Here is a 17,052-nt window from a genome sequence, read left to right on the forward strand (position 1 = left end):
CTTCAGGGGGATCAGGGGAGAACCTGCCTCCTGCTTTCCCAGCTCTGAGGCAGCAGCATTCCCTGGCTCATGGTTTCTGCCTTAGCTACTCTAGTTCCTCCTTCCGGTGTCACATCCCCTACTTCCACCTGTCTCTGGTTCCTCCTGTCCCCCTTGTATAAGGACACTTGCAAAAAGAGCAGCCCTCTGGGTGATCAGGGTAATCCCCCTGTCTCAGATCCCTAACTGCATCTCATCTGCACATTCCCTTTTGCTGGACAAGGGAACACAGCCACAGGCTCTGGAGAGGCACAGCTTAGGAATGGTGGGGGCATCAGTCACAGTAACACCAATAATGAGTAAAATGATGAATGGAACCCCGAAACTGTTGTAGCTGGATTGCCCAGGTCTCATGGTCAGTGTTAATGAGGAAAGTGTCTCAGGTACTCTTCTGGAGTCAGTGTTTCCCTCTGGTTGTGTGAAAGGGGTGTGAACCTAGGGCTGCGCCTGCCCTCCTTCCCTGAAAGGGGTCTCTTCCTTCTAACGGCAGCCTTCTCCTCCTCCTCTCCACAGACACCTCAGAGAGGTGGGTTCCTGATCCCCAACTGCACACACATGCACATTGTAATCAATTTCTGCTTCCCTCCTTCAAGGTGCTATGGCCTGGGACAAATTATCTATCAGATTTGCTTTATCTGCATTTCAAAAACATGAATAGGAATAGGTGTGGGATATATCTAAATGCAGGGAAAAAGAATAATTTATTTTAAGGCCTGGAAGATTGAATGCATAGGAAACCCTTTCAACAACATTTGGCAAAGGGCAGTCACTCATATGTGACAGCCATCCTTAGGTTTATTATTATAAAACACTCTCTGCCTGCCACTCCAATATCTGGCCACTGCTTTGAGTAAGAACACCCACGAGTGGAAGTCCCCCGCACCTGTATATCCAAACATATGATTTCCCAAACCCCAGCACGGGAGTCAGACACACCTAAAGTTTCATGTGACCCCTTCAGTTGTGTGTTACGTGGCCTACAGCAACATTTTCATGTGCATAGGGGGTCCCGACATGCTTGACCTCTCTTTGTGCCATCTTGAGGTAGCACTGTGACCTCTAACACATCCTGCGGATACCTTGATGCAAAAAGAGTAGTGACAGATTGAAGTTTTACTGAAAGCTGCTGGAGAAAAAGGTAAAAGGATTTCCATAGGATGTCAGAGAGCCACACTCTTTAAACATTGTGGATGTTCTTACTCAAGCGCTGGACCATATCTCCTTTTTCTCTGTTTCTATCTCTCTGTCTCTCTCTTTTTCCACTTCACATTCTGACAGTCTTCACTCAACTCAGTGAAACATAGAAAACTCCGTCGAGTCTATTCTCTTCAAACACAGAGGGAACTATAAATATGCAGCCATCTTCCTGGACATAAATAGAATATTTTCTTTTGTGTGTTTGGTATAATTAAAAAATATGCTTACACAACACTGGACACAGAGCCCGATAAGAATAGCCCCAATGACAGTGGCATATACTATGATTGTTTATTATTGTTGTTGTTGTTGTTTATCCTTATAGAGGAAGAAAGGAAAGTCCTTCTTTGCTTGTCCATTTGGAAGAACATTGTCTAGACACACCCATGTGATGCCCTCCAATGGCCTATACGTAGATAACACCTCCTTGGAGAGAGGTAATGGGATGGAGTTCATTACATGGGGTCTTGAACAAGAGATCATGATCTCTAGAGCCTAGGCAAGAGGGGCCAAACAAACTGGGGAAAAAGAAATACCTAGCAAATATCCAACAGCTATGGATACATCCAACAATACATTTTCCAAATTTACATATTAAGATTCCCTAAAATGGTCCTATGGAGATAACATTATTTTCAGCCCTTCTATCATATTTCCTCATCACCATATTTCCTCCCGTGTCAGGAGCTTAAGGGACTGAATTTACTCTGGAAGCTTTTCTTTATGGCGTTCTTGAGCTCCTTATTTCTGAGGCTGAAAATGATGGGGCTGAGAAAGGGGGTGAAGACTATATAGGTGGTGGCCATCAGTGTGTTACTGTCCGTAGAATGGGGGCCCTTGGGCTTGAGGTAGATAATGGAGGCAAAGCCATAGTGCACAATGACCACAGTGAGGTGGGACACACACGTGGAGAAGGTCTTGTGCCTGCCCTCAGCAGAAGGGATCCTCAATATGGTGGCCACGATGAAGACATAGGAGAGGACGATGAGGAATAAACAGCCCATCAGAGCTGAGACACACACCAGAATCACACCCAAGGTGACTGAGACTGTCTCCTTCCCACAGGCCAACTTTAGAAGGGAAAGCACGTGGCAGGCAAAATGGTGGATCACATTAGACCCACAGAAGGTGAGGTGAAAAACTATCAGGGTCACCATCATCCCCATGATTGAGCCACCAGCCCAAGACCAGGATACAAGGCGGGCACAGCCACGGGGGCTCATGAGCACATGGTAGCGCAGAGGGTGGCAGATGGCCACGTAGCGGTCATAGCCCATGATCATGAGCAGGAAGGAGTGTGTGAAGCCAAACGTGAAGGAAAAGAACATCTGGCTGGCACAGGCTGCCCAGGTGATGGTGTGGTGGGTGGAGAGTATGTCAACCAGCATGCGAGGGGTGATGACAACAGTGAACAGGATCTCGGAGGTGGACAGGGCACACAGGAAGAGGTACATGGGCGTGTGCAGGCTGTGCTCACTCCACACGGTGGCCATGATGAGGAGGTTGCCCAGTAGCGTGAACAGGTACATGAGCAGGTACAGCAGGAAGAAGGCAGGCAGGAGATGCTTTGGGAAGTTGGAGAATCCCACGAGGATAAATTCAGACACCATGCTGTAGTTCTGACCAGCCGTGGATGCTGCATCTGGTGAGATCAGCAAAAGAATGAAGATGCATAGTTTATCCCATGAATGACAAGGATGATTCAGAATAAACCTATCCAGTGGTAGGTCACATGAATAAGCTAAAAAGGAAAGGTCTTTAATTATATCGATCTAGGAATTAATCCTGGATTGCTAATGCCCAATCCTATATGACTTTTATAATTGATATATAATTGACATACACTATATTATTTTATTAAACAGCATAATAATGATATATGTGTATATCTTCACGAATTTTTTTAAAGCTCTTCTCAACATCAAATCGACTGAGACTTTCTTAGCTAAGAATGCATACTGCAAACTAGAAAATAGCATAGATGTGGGACACAAATAGATGCATTATTTTATAATTTTTTAAATGTTTATTCATTTTTTGAGAGACAGAGAAAGACAGAGTGCGAGCAGGGAAGGGGAAAAAAGAGAGGGAGACACAGAATCTGAAGCAGTCTCTGGCTCTGAGATGTCAGCACAGAGCTGGATACAGGGCTTGAACTCACAGAACAGTGAGATCGTAACCTGACTCGAAATTGGACACTTAACTGACTAAGCCACCCCAGTGCCCCTAGATAGACTATTTTAGAATCAGAAACAAGCCAACGTTACTCACTGTCTCTGCTGTTCATTAGCAGTGAGCTGAAAGCTAGGAGCGGTGCTTGGGAATGATAAAGAAAGAAGGAATACCGGGATTGGAAGGAAAGAGCTGTGATCATCTACCTGGAAAGGGACAAGAATGAAGACAGAATATTTTTGAGCAAATACAGGACACATGCTGTGGAAGACTAGATTAGCTTCCCAAACCCATACTATTTCCCATAGAATTGCAGTCATAATAATCATTCGGAAGACAAAATTCAAGGAAAAAGCAAGGTAACATCCCCAATAGTGATGCAAAATATAAGGAGACAGCTCTCAAACAAAACATTGCAGGAGTTCTTTCTTTTCTTTTCTTTTCTTTTCTTTTCTTTTCTTTTCTTTTCTTTTCTTTTCTGTTCTGTTCTGTTCTGTTCTGTTCTGTTCTTTTAAGTTTCATTTATGTTTGAAATAGAGAGTGTGCCTGTGTGGAAGGAGCAGAGAGAGAGGGAGACAGAGGATCTGAAGAGGGATGACAACAGAGATCCCGATGTGAGGATTGAACTCAGGAACGAAACCATTAGATCTTGACCTGAGCCAAAGTCAGACTCTTATGAGCAACCCTGGCAATCCCATTTGGTTGCAGTTTTCTTTACATTACAAAAACTACTGAGTCCTCTGGAGAGCTTTGTTTTAGTGAGTTAGAACTCTCCATTCTTACAGTATTAGTAATGGAAACTGAGATTCTTTGAAAATATTGAATTCTTAACCCAGTTAAAAGAACAATGGGATTATTGATTTAACCTAAGGAACAATCAGTATCATGTTAATATAAGTAATTGTTTAGAACAGTAAATAACATTTCAAAAATTCATTTAGTGAGAAGTGTGGGCTTCTTTTACATTTTAGCAAATTAGTCCAATGCTGGCTGGATGGCATACAAAATCATTCCTCTATCTTCCTCTTGATTCCACCTGTAGCAACATGTAGCTTTAGTGGCAGCACATAATGAAAACATATCCTCGCCTTCACTGGAAAAGTGGAACTGATTGGTCCCCCAGAAAGGGTCTCTGGGACCCCAAGGCCCTCATATCACACTTTGATATCCTTTGTTTTAAAATATCTAGAAATTGGGGCACCTGGGAGGCTCAGTTGCTAAGCCTCCATCTTCGGCTTAGGTCATGATCTCATAGTTCGTGAATTTGAGTCCCGAGTCAGGCTCTGAGCTTGTCAGCACAGAGCCTGGAGCCTGCTTCAGATTCTGTGTCTCCCTCTCTCTCTGCCCTTTCTCTGCTTGCACTTTGTCTCTCTCAAAATAAATAAACATAAAAAAATTTTTTTTAATCTCTGGAAATTAGCCAAACACATCAATACCTCCAAGGACACAAACTATAACCATGGATTGATATCGAGAAGATGGTCTGGCTACATGGAAAACTGGAACTCCACGTGTGCTCTCACCTGGGATGAGCTCATATAGCAGTTCTGTGGGTTCTTCCCCAAGTTACACTCAGTGCTGCTGCATTTACAGTTGAAGAAGTTAAACTGAGAACTATTGGAAGCCGACTTCTGAAAAATAAAGTCAGTGGAAATCCATATAGGTCTTCTAAAAATGGAGCACACAGAGAGACAGAGATGTTCCTCATGGTGTAGAGACTCACTACCGAGTCAGAATCATTTGTTTTTCAGTTGTATTTTTCCCCATCTACCCATTCTTCTATTGACACAGCATCATTTTTTAAACTAAGACCCTGGGGCAAACATGGGTGATGTGTATGATGCCCAGATTGGATATCTAAGAAAATATCCATGTATAAATCAAAACCCAATATGTGATAAAAGTGGGAGCACAAATCAAGTGAGGAAAGGAAGGATTGTTTACTGATCTGTGGTGGAGAAACTGGTAATTTTACGAAGCAGTGTAAATCTGAATTCCTACCTAAAGACCACACACAATCTAGATAGATTTCACACATAAAATGAAAAATAACATTAATAAAAGAAGGATTCACAAGAATAACTTTATAAGAGTGAAGAAAGATTTCTTAACCAAACTTCAAAAGTACAAATGTTAAGGTGAAGCAGAGAAAGGGGAAAGCCCCTTGCCCTTCTGGTAGGAATGCAAACTGGTGCAGCCACTCTGGAAAACAGTTGGTAGGTTCCTCACAAAGTTGAAAATAAAACTACCCTATATCCAGCAATTACACTACTAGGCATTTACCCAAAGAACACAAAAATACCAACTCAAATGGAAATATACACTCCAATGTTAATAGCAGTGCTATCTACAATATCCAAATTATGGAAGCAGGCCAAGCGCTTGATAAAGAAGGCTTATATATACAATGGGATATTTATTTCTCAACCATAAAAAAGACTGAAATCTTGCCATTCACAATAACATGGATGGAGCTAAAGAGCAATGTTAAGTGAAATAAGTCAGTCAGAGAAAGACAAATACCATATGATTTCACTCATATGTGGAATTTAAGAAAAAAAAAACAAAGGAACAAAGAGAGAAGGAGAGAAAGAGGCAGAGAGAGAGGAAAACCACGAAAGAGACTCTTAACTATAGACAACCAACTGATGGTGACCAGAGGAAATGGAGTGGGGGGATGGGTGAAACAGGTGATGGGGATGAAGAAGTGCACTTGCTGGGATGAGCACTGGGTATTGTGTGGATGTGTCGAGTCACTATATTCGCACCTGAAACTACTATTATGCTGTATGTTAACTTGAGTTTTATTTTTTTTATAATAGTTTATTGTCAAATTGGTTTCCATATAACACCCAGTGCTTCTCCCCACAAGTGCCCCCCACCATGACCATTACCCCCTCCCTTCTTCCCCCTCCCCCTTCAGTCCATGGTTCGTTTTCAGTATTCAGTAGTCTCCCTTGATCTGTGTCCCTCACTCTCACGTGCTTTCTTTCCCCCTTCCTCTCCCCATGGTCCCCTGCCAGGTCTCTCCTGTTAGACCTATGAATGCAAACATATGGTATCTATCCTTCTCTGCCTGACTTATTTCGCTTAGCATGACACACTCGAGATCCATCCATTTTGCTACAAATGGCCATATTTCATTCTTCCTCATTGCCATATAGTACTCCATTGTATATATATATATATATATATACCACATCTTCTTGATCCATTCATCAGTTGATGGACACTTTAAATAAAAACCTTTAAAAAGTGAAATGTGGATATGCATATATATATACAAATATATATATGGCATTTGAATTTCATAAGCAAATCATCTGTGATTCCTGATGCCATTCTTTTTCTTAATGTTAATTTATTTTTAAGAAAGAAAGCATGAGCTGGGAGGGGCAGAGATTGAGAGACAGTGAATCTGAAGTGGGCTCTGTACTGACAGCAGCAGCCAAAGATAGGGCTCAAACTCATGAACTCTGAGATCAAGACCTGAGCTGAAGTGGACACTGAACTAACTGAGCCACCCAGGTACCCCAATTCCATTCTTAGTAGATAAATGTTAACTCCTTAGAAAAAGGAATAGACACAGAAACTTCCACAAAGACTTTGTTTGACAAACAATATTCAGGATACATGAACAGGCAGATGGAAAATTGGGAAGAGAGCCTATGCATACCTAAAATTGACCAGGGACTACTATCTAGAATAAATAGGAAACCAGTTACATTAAGAAGTAGAGACCTCCATACAGAAAGGAGTCCAGGACATGAGCAGAGAACTCACAGAAAGGGTTACACAGGCAGGTGATAGACGGCTTGTAGACCAGGAAAGAGAAGAGGAAAATGACCATGGACTTTCAATGTGCACCCATTCATTTCCCTGGATTAAAAAGTGCCCATTATTGATAGACATATGGGGAGAAAGCAACCTCTGTGGCCTGCCGGCGAGAACAGAGAGTGGAGAAGGGTAGCCTTCATGTGCTCTGGGAACCAGCACATGTGCCCCCGAGCATCTGTCTCCATGGCTCAGACCTGTCTGGAGGGAGCATGGCCGATGTAGCACTGCTTGTCGTGTGGGAAAGGACAAGCCTGCTTGGGAACCATAACTGGAAAGGGGGCAGGTCCCATGGGCTGGATGCAAACACTGGAGCCCCAGCCAGGACTTTGAAGCATGCAGAGCAGCATAAATGACCCATAAAATGATACTGATGAATGAGACAAAAAGCAACTGAACATTCCAGCAGAATTCCATTTGGACACATTAAAAATAGAGCACCTGACACTACCCTGTGGGATGCTGTAACGGTGTATACATGACACTCTACACAGACAGTGCAACACAGACAGGGAGCCCTAATGTAAATGTGGGCTGAGTTAAGACAACGTGTCCTGATTGCACCACATTAATACCAGATTGTACTACGTTCAGCACATCCCTGGTCTCAACCTTTCAGATGCCATTAAGTCCATCCCTCCCATCAAGCTGTGGCATGTACAAAAGGGCCTCCAGGCATGTACAAATATTTCAAGGGGGCAGAAGCAGCCCCAATCAGCAATAGTGACCTAGAAACTCAAAGGACACTAGGCTGAGAGGGGAACCCAGGACCCAGCAGAGGCAATCTGGGTAAAGTCCACCAGCTCCCTAACGCTAAGTGCCTGTCTTAACACCTTTCTCCCATGACCTGTTCCCATCCCATGTCTTGGTCTTGCTTGTCACAACTGTCTGAATATTTCCACCTACCCTGATTCTCCTGGTCACCTCAGACTGGGCTGCCTCTCCCAGGAAGCAGCCATCAGGGGAGGACAGAAGACACTCTCTTATGTTATTCTATCAGCAGCACACAGGGACAGGTGTGGGGCCAGACCTCTGGGCTCCTGGAACTAATGCTCTGTGCTTTACCCCTGCTGCAGCTTTCCAGCAAGCTGATCCCCAGGGCATTCTTGAAATGCCAATCTGGAGGCTGCCCTCAGGGTCTGGAGTGGCCAAGAGGATCATCAGAGGGCCTCCAGGGACTTCCAGCCTCTACTCCTTCATCCAACTCTCCATCACAAACAAGCCTCCCTGTTGAGTTTGTCTGCCCAGAGAGCCCCAGTCCCTGCTGAGGACTAGGAGCTCCCAGTCTTGGGGGACACAGGGCTGGAGTAGATGCCCTCCATCCTTTAGGGTCAGTGGGGAGGCAGGAGCTTGAGAAGCCCAGAGTGGAATCCAGGGCTCTGCCCTGGGGTCAAGGCAGCTGGAGGCCTTCCAACAGTAAGGGTAATTTAGAGCTGGGTCTTGGGAGTGATTTCTCCTTGTCAACAGAAGTGTCCAGTGTTTCCTGGCCACACTGGATGGCCCCACCTCCCCTCATAGTCAGGTTCTACCCTATTCCTGTCATCCTGGTGATCCAAGCCTGGAAGTCCACATCAACCTAAGCCTCTCTGTGATATTTGGTCTCTTGTGTTGTCCTTGTTTACTGACCACTGATGAGTCTTTGTATACTCACGTGATGACTGGTAACTGAGGGCTTAACATTATAACACAGCTTCTACCTCCAACTCAAACATCTGGCCATATCTTGAGTATTAGTTTAGATCTGCAAAAGGCCCCCTTCTGAATCCTCAGGCCTATGGTTTCCCAAACTGCAGCATGGGTGTCAGACAGACTTAAATCTCCATGTGACCTCTTCCTCCTTGTGTTGTGTAACCTCCACCATTTATCATCTGCATAAAGAAGGTACCCATACCCTTGACCTCTCTCTGTGCCATCTTAGGATAGCACTGTGCCTACAACATGTCCCCCAGATAGATTCAAGTAAACTCAGGAATGAGAAATTGATGTTTCACTGAAAGTTATGCCCCTCCTCTCTCTCTCCCCTCCCTTTCTCTTCCTCATATGAAAATTGCCTGTTACCAACCTTCTCATTCTTCATGCCTTTTTTATATTTTGCTCCATATGGCCTTTTTAAAAATAGTTTCTTTTTTTAATAGTTTATTGTCGATTTGGTTTCCATACAACACCCAATGCCTCTCCCCACAAGTGCCCCCCACCATGATCATGATCATCACCCCCTTCCCCCTCTCTCCCCCCTTCAGTCCATGGTTCATTTTCAGTATTCAAGAGTCTTTCATGATTTGTGTCCCTCACTCTCTTGGACTTTTATCCAACTTCCTGTTCAGATCCCACTGGTTCTCTCTCTCTTTCTCTCTAAATCTGTCTCTCTCTCTTTCCCCTTCACCTTCTGAACCAGCTTAGCAGAGAAAATCCCCCTTAGGGTCTATTCCTTCAAGGCATTGAGGAATAATAAATGGGAACCATAATCTTGAAAACAATTTATTTTCTTTTGTGCATTTATTACATTTGTTATAATGTAAAGAACAATACTATTTTTTTGTTTCATTTATTTTTATTTTTATTTTTTTTCTCCATAATATTTTATTGTCAAATTGTTTTCCATACAACACCCAGTGCTCTTCCCCTTAAGTGCCCTCCACCATCACCACCACCTCTTTTCCCCCCTCCCCTTTCCCCTTCAACCCTCAGTTCATTCTCAGCATTCAATAGTCTCTCAAGTTTTGCATCCCTCTCTCTCCCCAACTCTCTCTCCCTCCTCCGTTCCCCCTGGTTCTCCATTAGGTCTCTCTTGTTTTCCTGCTAGACCTATGAGTGCAAACATATGGTTTCTGTCCTTCTCTGCCTGACTTACTTCACTCAGCATGACACCCTCAAGGTCCATCCACTTTCCTACGAAGGGCCATATGTCATTCCCTCTCACTGCCATGTAGTACTCCATCGTGAATATATACCACATCTTCTTGATCCATTCGTCAGGTGATGGGCATTTAGGCTCCTTCCATGTTTTGGCTATTGTTGACATTGCTGCTATGAATACAGTGCTTGATAAGACAAGGCCCAATGTTGGTGGCATTAATTATTGTTCTTATTTTTGTTTAACCACCTGATGGTGAAGGGGAAGGTTTTCCCTTGCTTATCCAGTCAGAACGAACCATGTGCATCAGTGCCCAGATACATCGTTGTGATGCCCCTCCCCCAACCTGTCCATAAGAAGATAACAGGTTCTTAGATAGAGCTAATGGGGTGGAGTTCATCACACAGAGCCAAGAACAAGAGATCATGATCACTAGAGTCCATGCAAGAGGGGAGCAAACAAATTGGGGAAAAAGATACCCAGCACATGTCCAACAGCTATCGATGTGTATATTTTCATATACTGAATCCTTACGGCAGTCCCATAGAGACAGATGTCATTATCCCCAGCCCTTCTGTCATAGTTCCTAACCAACAAACTGGTCATCAGGAGGTTAGGGGAATGAGTTTTCTCTGGAAGCTCCTCCTTATGGTGTTCTTGAGTTCCTTCTTCCAGAGGCCACCAACCCAGAGCCAAGACACAAGATGGGCACAGCCACCAGGACTCATGAGCACATTGTAGCAGATGGGGTGGCAGATGGCCAGGTAGCGGTCGTAGCCCATGATGACCAGAAAGAAGTGCCTATGTCCTGATGCACTAGGCCTTGATTTATTCATATATATATATGAACATTCAGGTTAAAAAATATATTTACATATATATACACACATATACATATATGTATAGGCGTACATGTATATACATATATGTACAGTCAAGAGATGTTATTCAAGGGACTTCTAGGTGCCTCAGTCGGTTAATCGTCTGACTTGGTTTAGGTTCAGGTCATGATGATCTCACAGCTTGTGAGATGGAGTCCCACATCGAGCACTGCAGCTGATGGCTCAGAGCTGCTTGAGATTCTCCCTCTGCCTGTCTTTCTGCCCCTCCCCTGCTCATGTACCCTCTCTCCATCTCAAAATAAGTTAATACATAAAAATTAAAAAAGAAAAGGTGTTATTCAAGGCTTATTTTACATGGAAATATTATAGGTGCCAGGATCCAGCACTGACCCAGGACTATGTCTCTGCTCTCTCCTTTTCATGGTTTGCTGAGGAACGATGTCATACACTGAAAGATGACTTCACAGAGTGGTCAGAGGTGTGATGCGGGTACCTGGGGACCCGCAGAAGTTACGTGTGGGTAAGAAATCCAGCCTGCAATTTAGAGACCTGGGCCATACGTGATGGTTCCATCGAGACCTGAAGGGAGAGTAGGTATGATTCAGATGAGACAAGCAGGTGGAGGAGGGGCTTCCGTACAGATGGTACAACAACTGCGAAGGTTCAGGGTGACAGAGGCATCATGCCATTGGGAACAATTTTTGTCCAGTGCATCCTGAACAGTTGGCTGTGGCTAGGGGGATTCTGAAATGTGAAGGCAGAAAGGTTGGTATGGCAAGAGCATGCAAGACAATGGTGTCCACTTGAGAAATTTGTTCCAAGGACAATGGGGTCCTCTAAATACTCTTAAAATACATACTAAAAAGAGCTGTATGAATCACTATTATGTAAGTATATTCATAGATGTTTCCAGTTGAGGGTTCTTATGACACCTACTACATGTTCGTTAGTGGATTAATACTTACATGTTGTGTTGGGTGTAGCAATGGTAAATTGCTGGTAGATTTAGCAATGTGGTGAATTTGGTAAAGCTGGCAATGTAAATGTTGATCATAGGGGATGTCTATGTTCAGCTTGAATTGATTCTGCCACACCACTTTCCAAAATGATTTAACCAAGGAGAACATTTTAAACCCAAGTAACATAGTCAGATTCCAATTTGTAGGGAGGCCCTCTGGCTGCTGTGAGGGAAGCAGACTGCCGAGGGCAGGTGGGCTGGGCAGACGCAGGAAGAGATGGGCAGACATACACTCGGGCATCCTGGACTGGGTTGAGTGGCAGAATGGAGGTTGATTTCAGAGGTAGAATGGACAGTGTTGTTGACTGGACAGAGGGACACAGGAAGTGAACTGTTTCTACTACTAACACTTAAGAACAAATGTGTGAGTTCTTCCCACAGCAATGATCAATTCTTCAACTTTCCAGACATCAATTTTCTGTCCCATAATTCAGTTCATTTCTGACACTAACTACCTGAAGATGCCAGTCAAAAGTTTTCAGTATTCAGGGAATCTGCACTTTTGTCTGACGTGACAGACAGTTGGGACTTTCTAAGTTCCCCTCCTTTCATTTTGAATGCTTTGCTAGAAAGACTCATAGAAATCAGTAAAATGCAAGTTATTCTTCATAGTTTATAAAAGAGACACAACTCAGGAACAGCCAGGTAAGAGAGATGCATTGAGCAAGGTGGAGGAAGGACCTAGGAACTTCCATGCCCTGTTCGACATGTCACCCTCCTAGCACATGCACATGTACGCCGACCAGTAAGGTATTTGAGTACCATTGTTTAGGGAGTTTTTATGGAGATTTTACTACACACACATGATTGATGAAATGACTGGTCCCTTGATATTGAATATCAATCCGTAGTCCCTCCCCAATCCTGAAGTCCCAACTCTCTATTCACCCCTTGGTTGTTCAGGGGAGCAGCCTTCTTCCTAAGACTCTGTCTCCAGCCACCATACATCTCCTTAGCATGCAAAAACCACTCTTATCCCTCCCTTAGGCTTTAGGAGCTGTGGTTCAGGAATGGGACAAAGACCAAATATGTTATTATAGCTCAAGGGAACACATTCTAATATAGGTGTTCTGGCTTGGATCACCAGATGACAAGGAAAATGTAGATCTTGACAATGAGGGGCAGTGAGGCAATTCAGTGTGGCCAAAAGACACTGAATACTTCTATAGACCAAAGAAATCATTCCTCAAGACTCAGCTGTAAGTAACACTTATTCTGTGAAGCTTTTTAGGTGCCTTAACCCCAAAGTGGAGCCCTGAATTCCGTACTGGGCTGCTCGAGCTCTGCCTCCCCTTTGACCCTGCCCAGACCCCAAGGGGTTGAGGATATCTACTCCAGCCCTGTCTTCCCCAAGACTGGGAGCTCCTAGTCCTCAGCAGGGGCAGACAGAGACAACAGGAAGCCTTAATTTAGTTGGAGAATTGAAGGAAGGAGTAGAGGCTGGAGATCCCCGGAGGCCCTCTGATGATCCTCTTGGCCACTCCAGACCCTGAGGGCAGCCTCCAAATTGGTGTTCCGGGGATGCCCTGGGGAGCAGTGTGCTGGGAGCTGCAGCAGGGATAAAGCACACAGCATCAGTACCAGGAGCTCGGAAGTCTGGTCCCACACCTGCCGCTGTGTGCTGCTGACAGAATACCACAAGAGAGTGTCTTCTGTCCTCCCCTGCTGGCTGCTTCCTGGAAGAGGCAGCTCAGGGTGAGGGGGACAAGAAGGGACAAGGTAGGTGGCAATAGTGGGACATTTGTTGGGAGCAAGGTCCAGACAAGGGATGAGGACAGGACCTGGGAGAAGGGTTGTAAAACAGACTCTTACCCTTGGGCAGCTGCTGAGAGACTTCTCAGGTTAACTGTTATGGATCCTGGATTCCTTATCCTGCCTAGTTCCTTTGGCTGCTTCCTGGTCAGTGGTCCTCAGCCTAGGGTGGCTCTGCCCCACATGACACAGACAGACGTGTCTGGAGACATTTTTGATTGTCATGACTTATGATTGGTGGGGACACTACTAACATCTGGTGGGTTGAGGCCAGGGATCCTGTTAAACATTACATAATGCACAGGACAGCCACCACCCCAGAGAATGATCTGGCCCCAAATCCCGGGTTTACTGAGGCTCAGAAACCTTGCTCCGGGTGTGTATCTTGCCTATGCTGTTGTGTCCTGAGTTGGGTGATGGTGACCTTTCCTAACCTGGAGGTGAGCCGTGTGGGGAGGCAGAGGGCTTGAGCTGGAGGCACTCCTGGATTCAGGTGTGTGACGTGAGCTCAGCACCTGTGTGTGAGCCATCCTGTGTGAGACCAGAGTAGACAGAAGTCTCTCCTGCACCTGTCAGAGGAGTTGGGAGAGCCCAACCTGGAGAACCGCAGCCACTCCACCAAGCAGCAGGTGGGAAGGCAGACTGTAGGGTGAGGCAGGGCTAGGGGAGGGTTTGGAGGTTGGACCAGACACTCATGGAACTGTGTTGTCAGGTTACCAGAGGTCCTAAGGGCCCCAGTGAGGTCAGAGGCCACGAATTTGTACTGGGACCAAGTGGTGCATCTGGAACAGACTGATGACAGGAAAGCAGCTTGGAGGACAGAGAAGATATCAGAGTCAGTGATCACCACCCATATTAGATACACATGGAGCCATTTCTGTGAATCCTCATGGAAGACAGAAGTTCTAGAGATAGTTCTCTGCTTACTCCCATTTTTCAGTTTGGGAGATGAGGCTCAGGGCTAGAATGTGCTTTCTCAGACACACATATCAAGGCTGGGGCTTGAAGCCTGGCTCTGATGACTGCACACCTGGGGTGTGTTTCAGACAGTTCTCTCTGGAAGCCAGAGTGGAGTGGGAGCAGGGGAGGGGCCTGGGGCAGTGAGCAGTGCAGGGGAGGGAGGTGGAGACATGCAGATGGAGAGGAGCAGAGCACACAGACAGCTATTTAGTAGTTGGAGAGGGTCCTGAGAGATGGGAGATGAGGCCCAGAAGGGAACTGACACCGGTTTGTTGGTTCCTGGTCTTGGGGACAAATAGCTGCAAGGTCAGAAGACTATTTCCAGCTACCAGCCCAGCCTTCCTCACTCCAGGAAAGTCCCTTCCTGTCCTGCTGGTTCCGTGTCCTCTGGGCTCCAGGCTGACCGCTACTGTGGGGGATCCTTCAGAACAACACCCCAGTACGACCAGGGGGTGCAATTATGGCTGGGTCCTGTCCCAGCGCTGAGGTTTCAGAAGCTCTGGGTGGCATTGAGGCTCAAATCATTCATAAAAAATATTTTTATTTTACTTTATGGTGGATGTCAGGTGCAGAGGTTTGAGTCAATGACGTTACTGGGTCTCTGCGCCTGACAATCATTGGTTTTCTCAACATCTTTCTCTTATTTTGTTCACGTTCCCTGTCGACCACTTGTTTCCTCCAGTGTCAACAACTCTTCTCCTATACTAAAGGTATGCGCTTTGATCAGTATATGCTCTTGTATATATGTGCTGTCTTCTCTGTGCATATATGTGCTGTAAATTATTTGTATCCTTTTAAATTTTACAAAAAAATTTTTTACTTAAAATTTTTTTTCTTCTAATATTTTATTTATTTTTTGAGAGAGAGAGAGAGAAAGAGAGAGAGAGAGAGAGACAGCATGAGCAGGGGAGGGTCAGAGAGAGAGGGAGACACAGAATCCAAAGCAGGTTCCAGGCTTTGAGCTGTCAGCACAGAGCCTGACATGGGGATCGAACCCATGAACCATGAGATCATGACATGAGCTGAAGTCGGAGCTCAACCAAGCCACCCAGGCACCTCCAAAATTCTTTACTTTTTGATTTTATAGAAAAGCTGTAAGTTTACAGAAAAACATATACCTCCTCTCTCCCTCAGATAGTTTCCTCTTTTGCCCCTTATAATAGTGTATTTGTTCCTGTCAGTGTGCCTATATGGCTACATTATTATTAACCAGAGCCCTGGGACATATCAGGGTTCCTGTCTGTGTCCCAATTTCTGTGGATTCTGACACATATATGATGAGATGTATCCACTATTACAGAATCCTACAGAATGTGTCAGATGCTCTATTTTTAATATCCCAAAATGTTATGATGCTGGAACGTTCATCTGCCTTTTGATTCATTCACTCAACACATTGTACGGGTTCATTTATGCTGCTGTGTGTGCATCAGACTCCTGGCTGGGACTCCAGGGTTTGCATCCAGCCCAGGGGTCCTGCCCCCTTCCCAATGATGGACAAGCAGGCTTTCCAGTTCCCCACTAAAAGCAATGCTGCAGAAACACCCTCTGACCTGCTCCCCTGTAAATACCTTTGAGCAGTCACGATAGATGCTCAGGAGCACATGTGCTGGTGCACAGAGCACGTGAACTCATTCCCACTATCCTGCATTTTCACAGTCTGCATGAGGGTTGCTTTCTCCCCAAAGCTGATCAACACTGGGGAGTTTCTAATTGGGGCATTGAATAGATATACACTGAATTTTCATTGCATTTTCCTTCCTTTCTCTCTCTGTCCTCTCTCTTTTCTTGGTGAGAGCAAGTGTTTTATTTGCCTGTGCTACATCCTCTGTGACTTCTCTGCTCATACCGTTGGTCATTTCTCTTCTCTTCTTTTTTTTTTTTTCACTGCAGCAGCGTTTTTAATAACAAAATGTTAAAAACAACCCAAGTGTACATCAACAGGAAACAGATAAATTATAGGACAGCCATATAATGGAATATTCTATAGAGCTGTTAAAACAAAGAATGGGAACATTCTCCGGATACTAACATGCGAAAAGCTCCAAAACAGTTAGGCCTATGATAAAAGTACAAAACAGAACTGTGTAAAATGCCAGTTTTTATCAGAAAGGGGCAAAAATCAGAATTTCAGAGTTGCTTATATATGCGTAAGGCAACTCTGGAAAACTCTGTAGGAAATTCTTTTTTTTTTTCATAATATTTTATTGTCAAATTGTTTTCCATACAACACCCAGTGCTCTTCCCCTCAAGTGCCCTCCACCATCACCACCACCTGTCTTCCCCCCTCCCCCCTCCCCCCCAACCCTCAGTTCATTCTCAGCATTCAATAGTCTCTCAAGTTCTGCATCCCTCTCTCTCCCCAACTCTCTCTCCCTCCTCCG

General features: G+C 44.8%; 1 protein-coding gene and 1 pseudogene across 1 annotated transcript in view; both read right to left on the minus strand.

Moving 5' to 3' along the window:
- LOC115274398 overlaps window positions 1–1,255 on the minus strand; it is a 4,642-nt pseudogene extending 3,387 nt beyond the window's left edge.
- Window positions 1,256–1,916: 661 nt separating this feature from the next.
- The window catches only part of LOC115274400 (olfactory receptor 10H4-like), a 17,349-nt gene continuing 2,213 nt past the window's right edge, over window positions 1,917–17,052 (minus strand). The window contains exon 2 of the mRNA XM_029917842.1: window positions 1,917–2,878. Within this exon, the coding sequence (XP_029773702.1) occupies window positions 1,917–2,878 (962 nt within the window). The remainder of the gene's footprint in view (window positions 2,879–17,052) is intronic.

The sequence above is a fragment of the Suricata suricatta genome, chromosome 12 (genome assembly GCF_006229205.1).
Source record: "Suricata suricatta isolate VVHF042 chromosome 12, meerkat_22Aug2017_6uvM2_HiC, whole genome shotgun sequence".
NCBI lineage: Eukaryota > Metazoa > Chordata > Mammalia > Carnivora > Herpestidae > Suricata > Suricata suricatta.